Raw genomic sequence first — 16,657 nt, forward strand, 5'->3', positions numbered from 1 at the left:
CGATTAAATCAAAATCATATTTAAGGTTATCAATTGCAGAAATATTCAGCTGGCCTGATTTGGATCTTTATCGCTACCCCCCACTTAGAAGGGAAACCCGTGACACTCAAATATGTTCCATTCTGTTCTATTCTGCTTAATGTAATTATCTATGGCCGCACGGCCCTTCGGGTTTGCCCTCCTGTTACGATATTATCGACAAGCGCTGGACAATCACACCTCGTACTGTATAGATCATTGATTTCTGCATGCGCACTATTATGTGAACTTGCAGACACAAAATTAAGATACCGAGAACATTCAAGTAGAAGATTAAGAAAGTACATTAATATTCAAACTCGAACAACTTTGGTTTTTCTTTCTTTTTCCATTGTCCGAATAGAAATTGAATTTATTTAGTGCAAACATATAGAGATATATGGAGCATTTCTTCCAGAGCAGCTATATATATAGCTTGGTGAAGAAGATGATCAATCAGTGGTTGGAGCACATCCCTGAGCAAGACTCCACACAGCCACCCACTTCCTTTTCACCTATAACACAAAAATACACATCCATTAGGAAAATAAATAAACTCGTATGAGCCGCATGTAATATGTCTATGGATCGGGAATTACCGCTCTCCGGTTGAATAAGCTCTATCAAAGTGTACGAGACGAGGAAATTAAGCATATTGAAATGGGAGAGAGTTATTACCGGGATTGGTTTTGGTGCTGAGGTTAGTGCACAGGGATGTGGAGCACCCGAGCTTGCAGAAGTAATCGGTGTCAACGCTGAGGGCACTGGCCGGCGAGGGGGGAGCCAAATGGACAAGACAATCCTTCAGGCACTTGAAAGAGCACTTGAAGGCGGTCTTCCAAGGCTTGATGACACAGAGGACGAAGCAGGACTCGTAGCAAGTCGTGAAACTGGCCATGGACTGGTGAGCCCCCATTAACAGGCCCAACACCACACACACCATAGCAAGTGATGATGGCTTCACTGATGATCCTCTCCTCTCCATTGCTAATTCTCTAGACGATTGGAAATTGACTCTGTGAAATTGACTTTGTTCTTCTGAGTGTGAGAGTGATGGGCGGAGCAAGTGAACAAGCCCTAGATATATGTGTGGGTCGGTGTGTATGTATTACATGTGTATATATGGGATAAAAGCTCATACTTTACTTACTGTGAATGTGTTTATCATAATTTGACAATGAAATTAATGCTTTGTGTTAAAATGGTAAAGATTTGCTAAATAAAGTTGTAATTTCAGTAATTAGAGCAATGCAATTGGTAGAAATTTAAGAGAGCGAATGATATTACAATCTATTTAATTAAGATAATACAGATAACCATTTTCCCAGAAAAAAACTAAGGAAATATTTCACTCGTGAAATATATATATATATATATATTTATATATATGTAAATGAATATAACAAAATACTATTCTTAAATATAATCACATTAGAAACTTATAATTATTTAACTTAAAAATAGAATTTCTAAGAGTTATATGAACAAACTTTAATAAAACACGTCCAAAAGTATCAAAGAATAATGATAAAATTGAGTAATTTGATCTGATATAATTTGATAACATATTTTTTAATAAAATTAAACAATTGACTCAAACGATATAATGCTAGGCATTGTGAGTCCATGCATATTTTTTTTTGTTCTTTTGTAATTAAGTTAATCACATTGCACTCATAGTAGCACTATCATGTATATGTTTTTAAAATAAAATTTTGTACATAAATTACTAGTTCTCCTTGCAATATTATTTGTATTGACAGCAAAAGAGGGGATTCAATTTCACTTCAACCTGATTAAATTTTATAGAATATCCTAGTGTTATTAAAACCGGACCGGACGCTGAACCGGTCGAGGTATGGGTTCACGAGATTTATGAGTCCAACCGGGGGTTCGATGGGTTGGATTGCACGTCTAATTAAATAATAAATAATGCATATAAAATTAAGAAAGACTATGATATATTAAATATATACACAATAATTCAAATAATTAAAATAATGAATGAAAGAATTTTTTTATGGAAGTTATTTTTTCCTTTGTTATGATTAAAGAGATAAAGAATGATCAAAAGTAGAAAAATGTGGCTGTTGCCTAAATGGCTAATAGGTTAGTTAGGGAGGTTTGAGGTCTTTGGTTCAAGTCTTCATGCATGCAATTTAATTTTTTAATAAAAGGAAATCCATAGAACCGGCCGGTTGGTATGGGTTCAGCAAAAAACCGTTCGGTTTAATGGGGTCCCCAGTCTAAAGGTGCAATTTCAGTTTTCCAAAGAACCCGACCGGACAGGGTGCCGGTTGCTGATCGGACCGGCCGGTCCGGTCCGGTTCTGATAACAAAGGAATATCCAACTACATCAATAACTATAATATTATAATATAAATTGAGTAACTTTTTCTGATTTTAATATAAATTCAAATGGTTATCTGATTGGCACTAATTAATACATATATTAAACACTGTCCTAAATAAAACATAAATATGCTCTAAATGATAGAAGTCTAAAGTAAAATATGAAATATTAATTTAAAGAAATGGATTCAAGTACATTTCTTTTCTAGGAAGCATATTAGAACGAATAAAATTAGGAAAAGTAGGGCCAACAGAGATCTCGTCTGGGGCGGTGGTGACAAAATAGAGTTAGGAAGAAGAGCAGTGTTGGCCCACATTCAACCGCCACCACCGCAAGTGAGATTACTGGCTGACTTAGAGTCCAACGACTGTTCAATACTGCCCTTTCTCTTATTTTCTCTCTTTTCGAAGAGAGAAAGAAACAAAGGGTAGGGGCGGTAATGGCTCGAGGGATGGTAATGGCCAATCACCACCGCTCGAGGCAACTTCGTTGGAGGCCTTGCTCCTCTATCTTCGACCTTTTTTTTTATTTTTCTTTGATTTTTAAATTTGTATTTCTAAAATAAAAAAATATTTTTAAAATAAGGAAAGCCTTATAAGAACATTTTATGCACATAATTTGATGGGTTATTCAATAATGTTAAATGTATGGCCTTAAGTAAAATAAACTCAAAAGTTATGGTCCAAATTAGTAATTGAGTCATAAGTCAAAGGTCTGGTAAAAGCAATCAATTGGGGCTACGTGCATAGTTTATGGCCAAATCAAATGTATGAAATGTAGGATCCCTATAATGGCAGGTAGTGAGTATAGTTCTATACACATCAGGCATCAAATCACAGAACCTTATAGCTGTGGTTGGATCTACATCTACATTTCTTATGATGCATACATCACCACCATGTGTTTTGTAAGCTGGGCAACAAGAAATCACTTAACAATACAATATTCTTCCCCCTAATTCTGTTGTTAAAACCAGAAAGTATTCCAGTGTAATACCCAGCGAATGGACAAAATTGACAGTTTGGCAAAAATCAGGAGCCATTTTAGGACAACTAAAAGAAAGGGGCATTGTTTTAGACCTGGCAAACAACCGTGCTCTACGAGTCTGATAAAGATCACTGATAGTTTCACATGCAAAATTATAGAAACAATGGTGAGGGATTTCAGCTTTACCTTGATGTTCTCTTCACAGTACTTTAAGACAGCTGAAATGTGGGCCCAATGCCCATGGACCAGTGTGTAGGCCCATAACAGAAGCTTTCTTGGAAGGCTAACATCAAGGACCTCAACTCCTCCGTCTATTGCCGTTTTAAGTTGCGGTTCCAGAGCTACCCCCTTTGGAGCCAAGTAAAGCTTAACCCATGTTGGGAGAGTTACACACGAGCTTTCCCTAAAAAAGTTGTAAGCACATCTCAGAAGAGTGTTTGCAGAATCTAAATTCTGATCTGAAGCTTTCCAGATTGCTGTATTCTTGATCTTGTTTAATACAGGAATCCACTTTGTCTCCACTTGCTTCAGCTGGGTTGAGTCCTCGAATGAAGAATTCCAGAACTCATCTGTTTGAAGATCGACATACAGGAGCCTCTGGGCATTTTCTGATGCATTTTCTGATGCATTGTGGTTTTGTGCTTCAACTGATTGCTCAGATTGTAATGGTGTGATCAATGCCAAGGAAATAATAAGGGACCGGCACCATGACACAGAAGCATGCCTGCAGACTTTGGCACAGCTACTGTTCGATAGCTTCGGGTTTTTGAAACGCTTCCGGACTTTCTCGTTGATTGCTTCAATAGTTTCAAGCTTTCCATTTCTCTCTAGATTACAAATGTGCTGGTGGAGACACCTGTGGAGGGGGGAAGAAGAAAACGTAAACCAATTGACATCTGCGTATAACTATAAATGATGTTTCTAATGATACCAAACCAGAGAGAAAATGTGAGGAAGCAATTCTAATACAAGCTAATTAAGAACAGAGAGAACTTGCATACTCTCAATCTACCAAAAGTTTGCGTGATTCAACAGTGATGACTAATGGACCATTTGAATTAGCAAAAAAACGAATATCATCTGAAATTTGGTGAAAGATTTACATGGTTAGGAAAAAAGATTGTCAAGATTCCCCTCATCTTATGGCTGAGCAATTGTAGAGTTGTTCATAAGTCTTCCTAGTAAAGAAACTAGGTTACCCTTTTTCGTGGTGTACTGACACAGAAATGTGAGTCAATGAACAAAGCCAACATCTTCAACAGTAATCATGTCTTCATCATAATAAATGTATTTGTTTTTAAATGAGCATCTCATGTCAAATTATATGCAATACATTATTGTAAGATTTAGGTTTTTTAGTATAATTTACCCATATAGGCTGCTTTCTGAAATCCCGCTGCACTTCATGTCCGGTAGGCTGCAAACATCAGCAAACAAATATCCTTGATCCATAAACAGAGCAAACAGCTTCTCCAGTATGTGCTCTGAATTGGTTCCAGCACCACTTCTGGGTTGGAGCATTGATGCCACTAAGGCTTTAATGTATCTTCCAAGTGCAATTGGAACAAGATCCTCAATGCATAAAGAGAACTGAAAAATAAAAACAATTTAAGTAACGTCTGAGAAATCTATACCAAGACAAAATATACAGACAAAGCTTCAAGAACATATAAAGCCCATAACAACTAGCGGGTTATGTTAAAACGATATGTGCCTCTCCATTAGACCAAAAACTGACAATCCCAATTCAAATTTATCCTCAAGACCTTTATCCCCAACATACATTGGGCGGAAATACAGCTCCAAGGACAAAATTATTTGGCCAACTGAAAAATCATTATTTGGATACAGGCTCAACTGATGCTTTCTGAATCCGAGAGTTTAAGATGCCTATATATTAACTAATAATGGCAATAGCAATAATAATAAAACGAAGAGAAAGTTGACAGGAACTTTACTCTTTTATCTGCTCTTATAGATATAAGGGCCTTGTCAAGCGTATGGATATCTTTAGCCTCCAATAGTTTCAGGTAAAACAATAAATATTTCCTGATACAAGTAATGAACTTCCGAGAGCTTTCCGGCAAATGAACTTCGAGGACTTTCTTATTTGCAGCCACACCAGGTGTCTTGCGTCTGTTATTAAAGGGGGGTGAAGGCAAAGAAACTTGTTCAAAACAGTCCATTAAATAAACTGAAAATCAGACGAAGAATCTCAGCGCTAATACAGGAAGGAAGGACATTATGAATGTGACCACATTAAATAGAAGTTCAATTTCCAACCACCAAGACATATGGAAAATGACAACTATACTTCATTCACCGAATTAGTCAACTTCCAAGGCGTAAAGGATTCAAAAATGTTAAATCCTCCTAATTGACGTGCCTAAAGATCCACCTAATTCAAAATCCCACTCACACCTATTAAATAGCCCTTGGATATGTGTAATCACAACTCATGATATTGTGAGTGGGATTTTGAAGTAGGAGGATTTTTGGGTTGATTATTAGGAGAATATAGCAACACCCTACAGGATTTCAAAGATCCACTTTTGACCTGCATTTTATAACCAACGCAAACAATTTGGATTAACATTCCGCAATTTGCACTACCAAATTACTTCTGAAACAGCTTAATGTAGAGATTCCTTCTTTACATCCAGCTTTCTCATGCCATCACATCCGCACTTTCTTTTGCACGGCCCATTATGCTAATTTGGCTTCTCTCCTGAAGTATGGTTGCTCTCTATCAATGTTCAGCCCAAGTTCAGAGTCCTCAATAAATGTATTATAAATTCAAAACTCGGTAATCCACAATTGAAAAAAAAAAAATTTCTCTCCTAATCAGTTAATTTGGTTTCTATCATAGTAGAAACCTACCACTGTACATTTCACTTATTTATTTGCATATAAGTATATTTGCAGATTCTACTAGGGAAAAGAACAAAGGCACAAACAAAAATCCTTGTTTCAAAAAAAGTACTAAGCCATACCTTCCTTTCTTAACCATTCCATCAATCTCCCACATGTTTATTGTAAAGGAAGACCGAGATGATTTGAAACAGAAGGAGAGCTCATCTTTTGCTCTCTCCAAATCACCCTTCTGAGCCCTTTTATAGAAACCTTGAGCAAGCATATATCTTGCCTTGTGGAAGTGCTTTAGATCACCCTCGACACAAGTTTCAAGGGCAGATAAGCAGTCAGTATAAAGCATTTCCCACACCTCTTCCAGCTGTTTGGATTTCTCACATCTCCCCTCCAAATTCTTCTGAGCAATCATCTCTTTTAAATCCATTGATGCGGGCGAAACTTCACAACTGATTTTACAAAGAATCTCAGCAACAGCAGCTTTCACTGTTTGACTAAAGCAGTAACCAGAAACAACCTGTATCATAAGCATGAAAGAGAATATGATTAATAATACAATTGATCCACTAAAATTAAAGCCTATATGATAGCTATGGTCAATCATCAACTTCTGGGGGACTTGCAAAGAGAAAATGGGAGTTAATTATTCTAGTCAATTACTGCAAAATACAACATTAGTAAATCAGAACAGGAAGAACTAAAACTACTGCTAGATAAAAGGTTACAAGAATTCACCAGAAGAGGAAAAACGAACCTTTAAGACCTTCAGATCTTCTTTTCCATATTTACAGAGTAACTTTAAGCGCGAAGCGTGCATCCTATAGACTGAATCCACTGCTGATGGATTCAAAGAAATGGCCTTATTATAGTAAGATAAGGACATTTCGTGCGAGTATTCCAGCTTTTCAGAGAGCTTTCCCATGTAAAATGCATGTGACCAGTCTTCTCTGCAGGAGAAAAGGCTCTAAAATTACAGCAATGGCCAGAAGGAAGATATAAAAACTTACAAAGGGAAGAAAGTCATACTTCTTTGCAAAAGCTTTCTGGAATTGTTTAAGAGAGTTCTCGCAAAATCTCATCCACACTGCATCTTTTATTGGAAGATTTGATCGCTGATCATAAAATGGTACCACATTCTGAAGGCTGTCATAGTACACTAGCGCCAGCAACTCATGAATTTCGCTCTGAAGTCATCAAAATATTTCAATAAAAGTAGCATTAAGATAAATAAAAAGAGGTCACTACTATAATTAACGACAAGAAGAATTCTGCCAAAAGCTATATCATGCTAAAAGGAAGTTACCGCACAACGACCCAGGAAAAAGGGATAGTACTTCAATATAAAATTGAAGAGAGGAGACAAGTCAAAATTATTTAATTTGGACTGCTAGTGCTAACAATACTACTAGATAAAGGAAATGATCCTTCAATAATAATTTAAAGGGGTTACTAGCAACCTATGACAGGAACTACACACTAGTTAAAAGGGGTTCTAAACAAGAAGTTTTTCATACTGCAGAAGGTAAAGTCAAATAATTTTACTCCCATATAAAACTTTTGGACTTCTATATCATTGGTTAACTTCTTAATATGTGAAAATTTACTCAATAATAATACATATAAGTATAGCAGCCATAATTTTCAGTTAATTAGATAAAAGTATTTTGATCCCATAATAGAATACTGATAGGAAGAATAACCTGCTGATCTGGTGTCTTAGCCAAAGCCAAACTCATTATTAGACACCGCCGGCTTCTTCTTCGACTCGTCTCTACTCTCATCGGTAATGAAGCATTTTTCCTCCACCCCGCAACATTTATGTGCTTACTGCCATCATTTAGTAATAAGTCTACCTCCTGCTTCATTGTAACCACAAAGATTCCCTTAAAAGAAGAGTCCAGCCAAAACTTAAAAGAACAAAATTTAGCATTTATCTTTTTCCTATTCTTTTAATTCACAAAGATTGATTTCATGATTTAAGACTGACCTCATCATAAATATTTGCAAGTCGTTGCCAACTCTCAAATCGTAAAGGATTGTACAACAAGTCATACTTAAAGAGGTTCGCATTTTGTTGCACAAACTCTTCCCCTTCCTTAGCAAGAACAAAGCCTGTCCATTTATCCGTGGCACTCATTTCCTCAGACTGTGCCATGTAAAAGAACAAGTTGCAATAAACATCCATATATGGCCCAGAGCTGCAGAAAGTTATAATAAGGATTCAGTGTCTCAAAAGTTAAAGCACTATGATTCTGAATCAAAAGTTGAGCACCAAACAGGGATCACCTCGCAACTAATGACTTCTTGTATTGCTTGATGCTTCCTTTGGTAGAGAATAAAATCTTTGTCATGGTATGAAGAAACCCATCAGACCCGGCTTCCTCTGAGAGTTTATCTTCACTTAAATCAGCATCATCCAAGAATTTATCTATGACACTATCAGCTAAAACGTCTTCTGGTGGTTGAGGAAAATGTTTGCGGATTGCTCTTAGAACTCGGCGGAGTTTCACGAGGCCAGTTCTCTGTCACAAGTAGTATATTCCCAGTTCAAGAAAGGGGGAAAAAGTTTCAGAGAAGATGGGATGAACATTAAAAAGTTACTCACAGATGAGCCCCTTGCATAGGGGAGAATATACTGGAAAACATCCGCACATTGTTCTTTTGTCTGATAATCTCCACGACTGGTATTCCTGTGATTGGCTATCTCGTCCTCATAGGTTGAATCAGATCTCAGGTTTAGGCCGTACAAGCAGAAAAAACACTGGTCCAATGCATTATCAATCTGTAACTCAAGTTCCTCCCTTTCATCTTCAGACATTTCACCCCCACATTCCACTGACTTATTATCAACTCCATCCTTTCTGTCATGCCCACCACCAACCCTCTTTTGACATCCAACATCCATATGATCCTTCTCCTCGATTTTAGAAGATGAATCATCTTCTCCGGGAACAACATTTTCTGCAGCATGGGCTTCTGCAGGAACCATCTCTAGATCTGTTGTTCGTGAATTTGATTCCAAATGACCATCTTCAGAAGGCTGCTGATTTGACTGAGTTGCATCTTCATTTGAAGATGGAACGCTAGATTTAAGCTTCATGTCCAAAGCCAGGAGATGTTTTATCGCAAATTTAAGATATGTACCCTCCTCGTCTTCACCAACGCCTTCTCCCGCACAGCAGAGCCCATATTCAGCGAGCAAATCATGCATTGCCACTATCAAATCAACCTACGTAGGAAACGATGTTGATATATTTTTTTTTTAATACAAAGAGAAAATCATATACTTAAAATAAAATCACGTCATGAAGAAATGTAGGAAAGACCATTCATGCTTCAAATTCAAAAGATGACTAAAACAAAGACTTGATTTACTCACTTGAGTTTTAATGGTTATAGAGGGGTCGAGGTGCTGAAGTTTGCAGAAAGCAATGGCCGCACTAACAAAGCAACTTCTTTGCTTTTGTTCATTAAGATCGACAGGTAGAGACCCAGCAGACTTCTTATTGGAAAGCATGCTCACTATTTTGCACATAGCTGCTAGCAGCAAAGACTGCATGTCACGAATGCTTTTTGGGGGGATGATATTCCCCTTCTGCAAGCATGTAATTTAATTAAACAAGGCACGGGCAAAAAATGTTTCACCAAATGCAACAGTAGACTACAGATTGACCAAACAATATCACAGATCCTGCATCTCATGACCAATTATGCAGTAAAGGAACAATTAATTGGGAACTCACAAGATCTCCAGATTGATCAATATGGTTCTTGACTTTTGAGACACATTGAGAGATTGCCTTTACTTCTTCAGCAACCAGGCAGATCCACTGCTTGTCTGAGCTCCCTCTTAATTCTATTTCTGAAGCTGTAGATCCCAATTGCTGGACAGAGTTTCTGTGAAACAGGAAATTCACCTGTTCCAGCAGCACCGATCAGTATCTGCAGCTTTCTTTGATGACAATTCAAACAGAGCTCAAGATCCTCTGGATCTGTCTTTTCACCAGCTTTGATTAGCAAGTCTAATGCCAATAGCTCAACAGATGCAATCTTTTCAGATTTTCTACCTGCAGTTATAGGTAATAATGAAACATCTGGGTAAACATCCTTTGTACAGAAAAGAAGGGGAGCGAGCAAGCTGATACAGTCCATGTACATCTCTTTCCCCATCATTTCAACAGAATCTTTCTCCATCAGAAAATCAACCTTCAGCATGTTAATTTCGTACAAAACCCTCTCAAGGGTTAACTCTTTGATAGTTTTGCAATGAGGCATAGGGACCAAAAAGGAATCATATTCATCATTCTTCTTGGACAAGATAGACAAGGAAATAGAGAATTCCTTGTGAGCTTTAGCCTTGTTATTGTCCATGACTGAGAGCCGTCCGCTTAACCAGAAAAACCTAACCCAGAAGGGGCTCTCACTGTTTACAAACGAGTTGATCATCTCTGGGTTACTTAGGGAAGAGGAACTCTCAAAATTCACAGCACAAGAAGTGCTGAGGTGATGTTCGAGAGCAACTGATTCAATTACTTTGCACAAATGATAAGATGATTCGGATAAAAAATCAGACAGCTTAGAAGCATCAGAAGAAGTCAACCCAAAGTCATAATACAGCTCAGCCAGAAAAAGACTACATTCAGGGGTCCTCTCCTGCCCCCAGTCCCTAGTCAACTTGTCTAAGTCCAAGAATCTGATATATCCATCTCGGTATGTGAGTCTCCTCCTTGCAGCCTCTTGCAAGAGTAAATGAGAAACATGGTGAGCACCAAGATTTCCTGAACTTTCCCTCACAAATTTTGCAATCAGGCTGCATTCTGCCTCAGATGAATTAGTTTGTCCATGACATTTAGAACAATCTCTAGCAGCTTCATCAGACTCTCTGTCTCCTCCAAATGCACTGGCAATAAAAGGCTCCAGAAATTTGATCACAGCTGCTTGATCTTTGGTGGTAGCGTAATCCGACTCTTCCTTCCCTGGTTTACGACTCCTCAGCCTCTCAAGGCGGGTGCTTCGCCTTTCCTGTGGCTGTTCCTCTGAAGAGGCCACTAATTTGTCCTTAAAAGCAGTTTCTCTTTCAGCACTAAAAATCGCCTTGAGACAAATCTTCACTAACACGATATACACTAAGCCCCCCATCTTCTAAAGCCAAGATAGGGTTTTCGGAAGAAGAGGGCAGTTTGATATCTAATTGGATATCTCCAGATCTCAAGTCCTTTTCGGTCATGTCAGAAGCACAATTACTCATAGGGGCTAAAATGCTCAGAAGACTCCCTGCAAGAGCACACCAAGAGGTCTCTGGAAGAAGCAGCTCTACCTTCGTTTTCGCTCTCTTGAGAGGAGCATCATCCTCGGCAAACTCATCAGTAGCTTTTCTCTTGTCAGGAAATTTAAGCCGAACATGTTTCGGTTCCAGCCTATCTATCCCTCTAGGAGCAAAAGGGACAATCTCTGACTCTTCAATCACATTTTTGACATGCAAAGCACGAGAATGTGATGGCCAATGCCTCAGAATCATTTTTGCCACAGAGAAACATGCAACTTCATCGCCTATAGCAATGAGAACCTCCAATAGCTTCTCCATACAATTCCCTGCAGATATTGACAGGAAAAGACTCAGAACCTCTCACGTGCTTTGAGGGGATTGATCATTGGAAGCAGACAAAATCATACAAATGCTGGAAGAGCTTTTAGAGACTAACAATTGCTAGGGCTGCACAACAGCCCTTGTTCAAAAGCCCAGCGAGAGATGCTGAGTAAGCCCATTGAGCATGATAATGTTCCCAACTGATTCCAAACAACAGAATCTTTGCCATCGATTTCTACGGCTTGAAGATAGCACGGTAAGGCATTCTCATGATGTGCAGAACCTTGCTGCAGGAAGGTGTTTGCGAGGTTCTTCAGAGCCAAAAATCTGCAGGGTACTACAGAGGTTGTGCTTAGGTTTTTAATAACAGGCAAAAACAAGGAAGTCTGCAAACAGATCAGAGGGTTTCATTTTAATTTCTTAGCCATAAAGAGATTATTATAAGTGTAAAAGAAATACTTAAAACCATTCAAAAAGTGCTCCAAAAACTCTAATTTCTCAATGCAGAGATAGACACTTGATTTTCAATCAAATTCTAGAGGGGCACATGCCTAAACTCTAATTCTACTAGGTGCGACAGGAAACATGTGGGAAGCCTCCATTGCTTTTGGAAACGGTAAGGAAGATAGAAAGAGAAATGTTAAATCATAGGTGGCCCATCATAGATATAGTAAACATGGATTATGCATAACAATGTTATCTCAAATATAACAGTTAAAACAAGATCTCTCATAATGCATGTCCCACAAGCATTAAGTCATATTCAGAAACAATCAAAGATTCCAGAGAGAAGAAAGCATAGATGAGTATTAGAGTTCATTCATATAAACGAACCTGAGTTGCAAAAGATGATTGTCACTTGCACTATTATCCACCTGGCAGGAGGTAATACTTGAAGTTAATATTCATGGGCTGCAGTTCAGAAAATTCTATAAAAGCAGTGATACCTGCGCGCTAGAAATCAAGGGATCTCTTAGGACTGATTCCAATAGTTCACGGGCTTTTTCATATTCTTTAGCATGTAACTTGACAAGTCCTTCATGGTAAGTTTGTGAAAGATGAAATTCCTGGAACAACAACCAAGTAGCCAGAATAAGAATCATCAAAATCTATTTATATTCTTCCAGTTGTAAAGCAGACAAAAAACATCACTAGATGAATTCAGTGGCACACATCCTCCATTAAAACAACTCTCGTAGCAGAATATTACATTTATTACCAGCTTCCACACTGACACTGAACACATCAATTTTGCAGAAGATCAGCGCACATATGATATCCCAAAAGTAGCTTTGAACCGTTTTAAAAAGTGCTCTCATTTTCACCAAAATGGTCCCAGAGATAATGGATTAGACAAAAGTACATTCACTGTACAGTACTGATTCAAAGGGAAGAAAGAAGAAAACGGGAGCACCACATCACATTGCCGTGTATAACCGAACATAATTCACTAGACTTGTTTCCCAAACTAAAAGTTGCTCGAGCACTTTATTGTGAGATAACACAATCTACTATCCTTATCAATCTAACTAAAAGTTGCTGCAGCATTTAAGGTAATCCCTCCTGCGGCCTCTGTCCCAATAATTACATTAATAGGACGTAACTGTAAACAGCTTTAGAGCACTTAAGGTAATCCCTCCTGCAGCCTCTGTCCCTATAATTGCACGGTTAGTGGGACGTAACTGTAAACAGCTTCAGATTCGTCAAATGCTCCACGAGTTTTTTAAAATAGCTCAGAATATTAACAAAGATACCAGAGAAAACCATAGAAGTCACTGAACTCTCAACCAAAAGTTGCTCTAGCAATCGAGAATGGTCCCTAGGTTCATCCTCATTCCAGTCAGCACCGAGTTTATGAAACGGAACCGTACCCAAATCTAGATTGATCTTATACTATAGAGATCTCCATACAGGTCAATTACGAACTGAATAAAGCAGAACAAAACTAGCTAGAATGTGATAATCATTCCGGCATGAACTGGAAACTTGGCCTCAAGTTGTCTCATCCTAAAAATACAGATAACACTATCACTGCACCAAAGTACGGCTACACCGCACAAAAAATATCTGCCAGCATCAAATCATCGAGTGTGTGCGTGCGTGTGTCTCAGTGAGTGCGTGCGTGCGTGTGTGAGAGAGAGAGAGAGAGGACCTGAGCTTCCTTAGCGGGAGCCAAGGGCTCCCACTGGCGTCTGGAGTCTGTGTCATTGATAGCTGCAATAGAGAACTGAAGCACACGAACAATCAGATACATTAGCAGACGAAGATGATGCAAAGCATGAACGAGAATGCATCCAGAAGCTTGAATCCGCGTCGATGAAGACGCATTGCTCAATCACTGAGAAGAGAATCGCCGTACCATTGTCGAATTGGAGGAGCTGATGCCTTGTAGTCCTTCTCGGTCTGATGAGCTTATTAGGGTTTCGGTGATTGAATGGAAATTACTCCCGGGAGAGGAGAGTAGAGCTCTCGGAACCTGAAACCATCGTCGGTCACCGGCGACGGCGGAGGAGGTGGTCGTTTCAACGCAGACAAAGAGGCGGCAAAGCGACGGGTAAAGCGATCATCGGTTTTCCGCTTCAACCGACCCGACGGGTAAAATGAAAAAGAAAAAAACCGTAACAAATTGATACAGACCGTTTCAAACTAATGAAAAAAAAAAAAAAGGTAAACACTGGTGGTTCAAAATATTTTATAAATATTACATGATGTTCAAAAAGTTTTTTTCGTTACATGATGGTATAAAATGTTTCAAAGTTGTTTTATCATGGTACAAACCGTCAATTGGTTCTGACGCCGTTAACATTTTACTGACGTGGCGCGTTCTATGTGTCACTTATGTTATTTGAAACCAATCATAGTGCGCCACGTCATTTAAGAGAAAATAAAATTTTAAAAAGTCCAAAAAAATACAAAAAATAATTAAAAAAATACAAAAAAAGAGTAAAAATTTTCAAAAAAATAAAAAAATATTTTAAAACTTTCAAAATTTTGAAAATTATTTTTTTAAAATATAAAAAAATTTTAATTTTTTTTAAAAAAATATAAAAAAAATAAAAAAAATACAAAAAAGAGTACAAATTTAGAAAAAAAATAAAAAATTAATTTTAAAATTTTTAAAATTATTTTGAAAAAATTTAAATTTTTAAAATTATTTTTCAAAAATTTAAATTATTTTTTAAAATTTTCTTAAAATTTTTTTAATATTTTTTTCTAATTTTTAAAATTTTTAAATATAATTTTATAAAAAATTAATATTTAATATTTAAATTATTTTAAATTTTAAATTAAATGTTTAAAATTATTTTTAAAATTTTTTAAAATTTAAAATTATTTTTAAAAGTTTTTAAAATTTAAAATTATTTTTAAAATTTTAAAATTTTAAAATTTTTTGGCCACGTCAGTAAGGAGGTGACACGTAGTAGCCACGTCAGTATCGGCTTGACGGCGTCAAGCTCGAGTTGACGGTTTGTACCATCATGAAACAGTTTTGAAACATTTTGTACCATCATGTAACGAAAAAAACTTTTTGGACCATCGTGTAACATTTGTAAAACATTTTGGACCACCAGTGCAATTTACCCAAAAAAATGTAACCAAATTTATATACAACTTTTTGAAGATGTTACAATACATTCATCCCGTCAAATTTTCAAATCATGAAATTAAAAATTTTAGAAACTTTAAAATAATGGGATTAAAAATGCATAATTGAAAAATTAAAAGTTTAAGAGAAATAAAAAAATTCAAAAAATAAAAGGAAAATTTTAGAAAAACTAAGAGGCTTCAAAATTCAACAAATTTAAATAAATTAAAAATAATGAAATTAAAATAAAAAAATCGATGCTAAAGAAGTGGAGTGGGGTATCCTCGCTGGCCACCCACCCTTCGATTGAGGTCGCTGGCAGGCTCAGACCACGCCGACGACCTCCATTGGGATGGTGGGTGGCCGACGGGGACGCCCTCCCCCCTTTCTAATTTGAGAGATCCTAATTGGTGAAATATCTAAAATTAGGGGAGTAGGGAGCCATCGCTGGCCACTCACTCCCAATTTGGGTTGTCAGCATGTTTTCAGCTCGCTGATGACCTCAGATGGTGGGTGGATACCTTAAATGGATGCCCCCATCCCTGTGACTTGAGAGATCCTACCGTTTGGGATCTCTCAGAGAGTGGGTAACCGGTTGGAACGCCTCTATTCCTTCTATACACTTTTTATAATTTCATATTTTAAAATTCTTTGAATTATATATTTTTTGAATTTGTCTTATTTTTTTATTTTTTTAAAATTTTTAAGATTTTCCCTTACCATCATTTTTCAATTTTCTATTTTTTTATGATTTTCTATATATTTTTCAAGTTTTTATTTTAATTTTTTTTGAATTTCTATGAATTTAGAATTTTTTTCTTAATTTTAATTTTATTTTCAAATTTTTGTTCATGTTTTTGTTATTTTTATAAAGTTTTGTTATTTTATGTGATTTTTATATTTTAGTTAGTGTCATAAAAAGCACGACCTTTTGCCAAATTTCTAATTCTAGTACAACCTTTTAGAAAATTGCACAAAAAGATACAATCTATCATTTTAGTTATACGACGTTAATTTTCTTGTCAGTTTTAACGATAACAGCTGACACGAACTTAACCATTCCATGTGGTGTAGCTTGATTGGACAAGTGGACACAATAGTATTTTATTAACGCCGTTAATGGTCGGCTGTAAGGACAAAATTGATAGACGAAAGCATAAGTCGGCGGCATTTTTATGCCTATGAAAGGTTGAGGATGAAATTGATGGCCGGCTCAAACGTGAGGGATCAAATTGTTAGTTTACTCTTTTTTTGGTTA

The 16,657-nt window shown here is 37.0% G+C and overlaps 2 protein-coding genes across 4 annotated transcripts; both read right to left on the bottom strand.

Annotated features, from left to right (window-relative positions):
* Positions 1–284: 284 nt before the first annotated feature.
* On the bottom strand, positions 285–3,682 carry LOC116201935 (thionin-like protein 2). Of its 3 annotated transcripts, none has more exons than XM_031533416.1 (3): positions 3,545–3,682; positions 697–1,034; positions 285–533 (listed from the first exon to the last, which is right to left on the bottom strand). In XM_031533416.1, exons 2-3 carry the CDS (start codon positions 1,001–1,003, stop codon positions 475–477), a joined length of 366 nt encoding a protein of 121 aa, XP_031389276.1. In that variant the 5' UTR covers positions 1,004–1,034; positions 3,545–3,682; the 3' UTR covers positions 285–474. The 3 variants fall into 3 exon arrangements, with proteins under 3 accessions (XP_031389276.1, XP_031389287.1, XP_031389268.1); XM_031533427.1 differs by having other exon boundaries at positions 697–1,013; positions 3,545–3,681; XM_031533408.1 differs by having other exon boundaries at positions 697–1,095; positions 3,545–3,678.
* Positions 3,218–14,420, bottom strand: LOC116203922 (calcineurin-binding protein 1-like). Its single transcript, XM_031535903.1, is given in 19 exon segments — positions 3,218–4,214; positions 4,728–4,948; positions 5,317–5,494; positions 6,352–6,743; positions 6,981–7,173; positions 7,253–7,410; positions 7,927–8,082; positions 8,214–8,424; positions 8,513–8,748; positions 8,832–9,455; positions 9,606–9,821; positions 9,970–10,082; positions 10,117–11,314; positions 11,316–11,818; positions 11,929–12,140; positions 12,648–12,688; positions 12,761–12,880; positions 13,966–14,040; positions 14,173–14,420. Coding segments are annotated over 19 exon segments (5,727 nt in total). The 5' UTR covers positions 14,176–14,420; the 3' UTR covers positions 3,218–3,337.
* Positions 14,421–16,657: the final 2,237 nt, after the last annotated feature.

The sequence above is a fragment of the Punica granatum genome, chromosome 1, assembly GCF_007655135.1.
Source record: "Punica granatum isolate Tunisia-2019 chromosome 1, ASM765513v2, whole genome shotgun sequence".
In the NCBI taxonomy this organism is placed as follows: Eukaryota; Viridiplantae; Streptophyta; class Magnoliopsida; order Myrtales; family Lythraceae; genus Punica; species Punica granatum.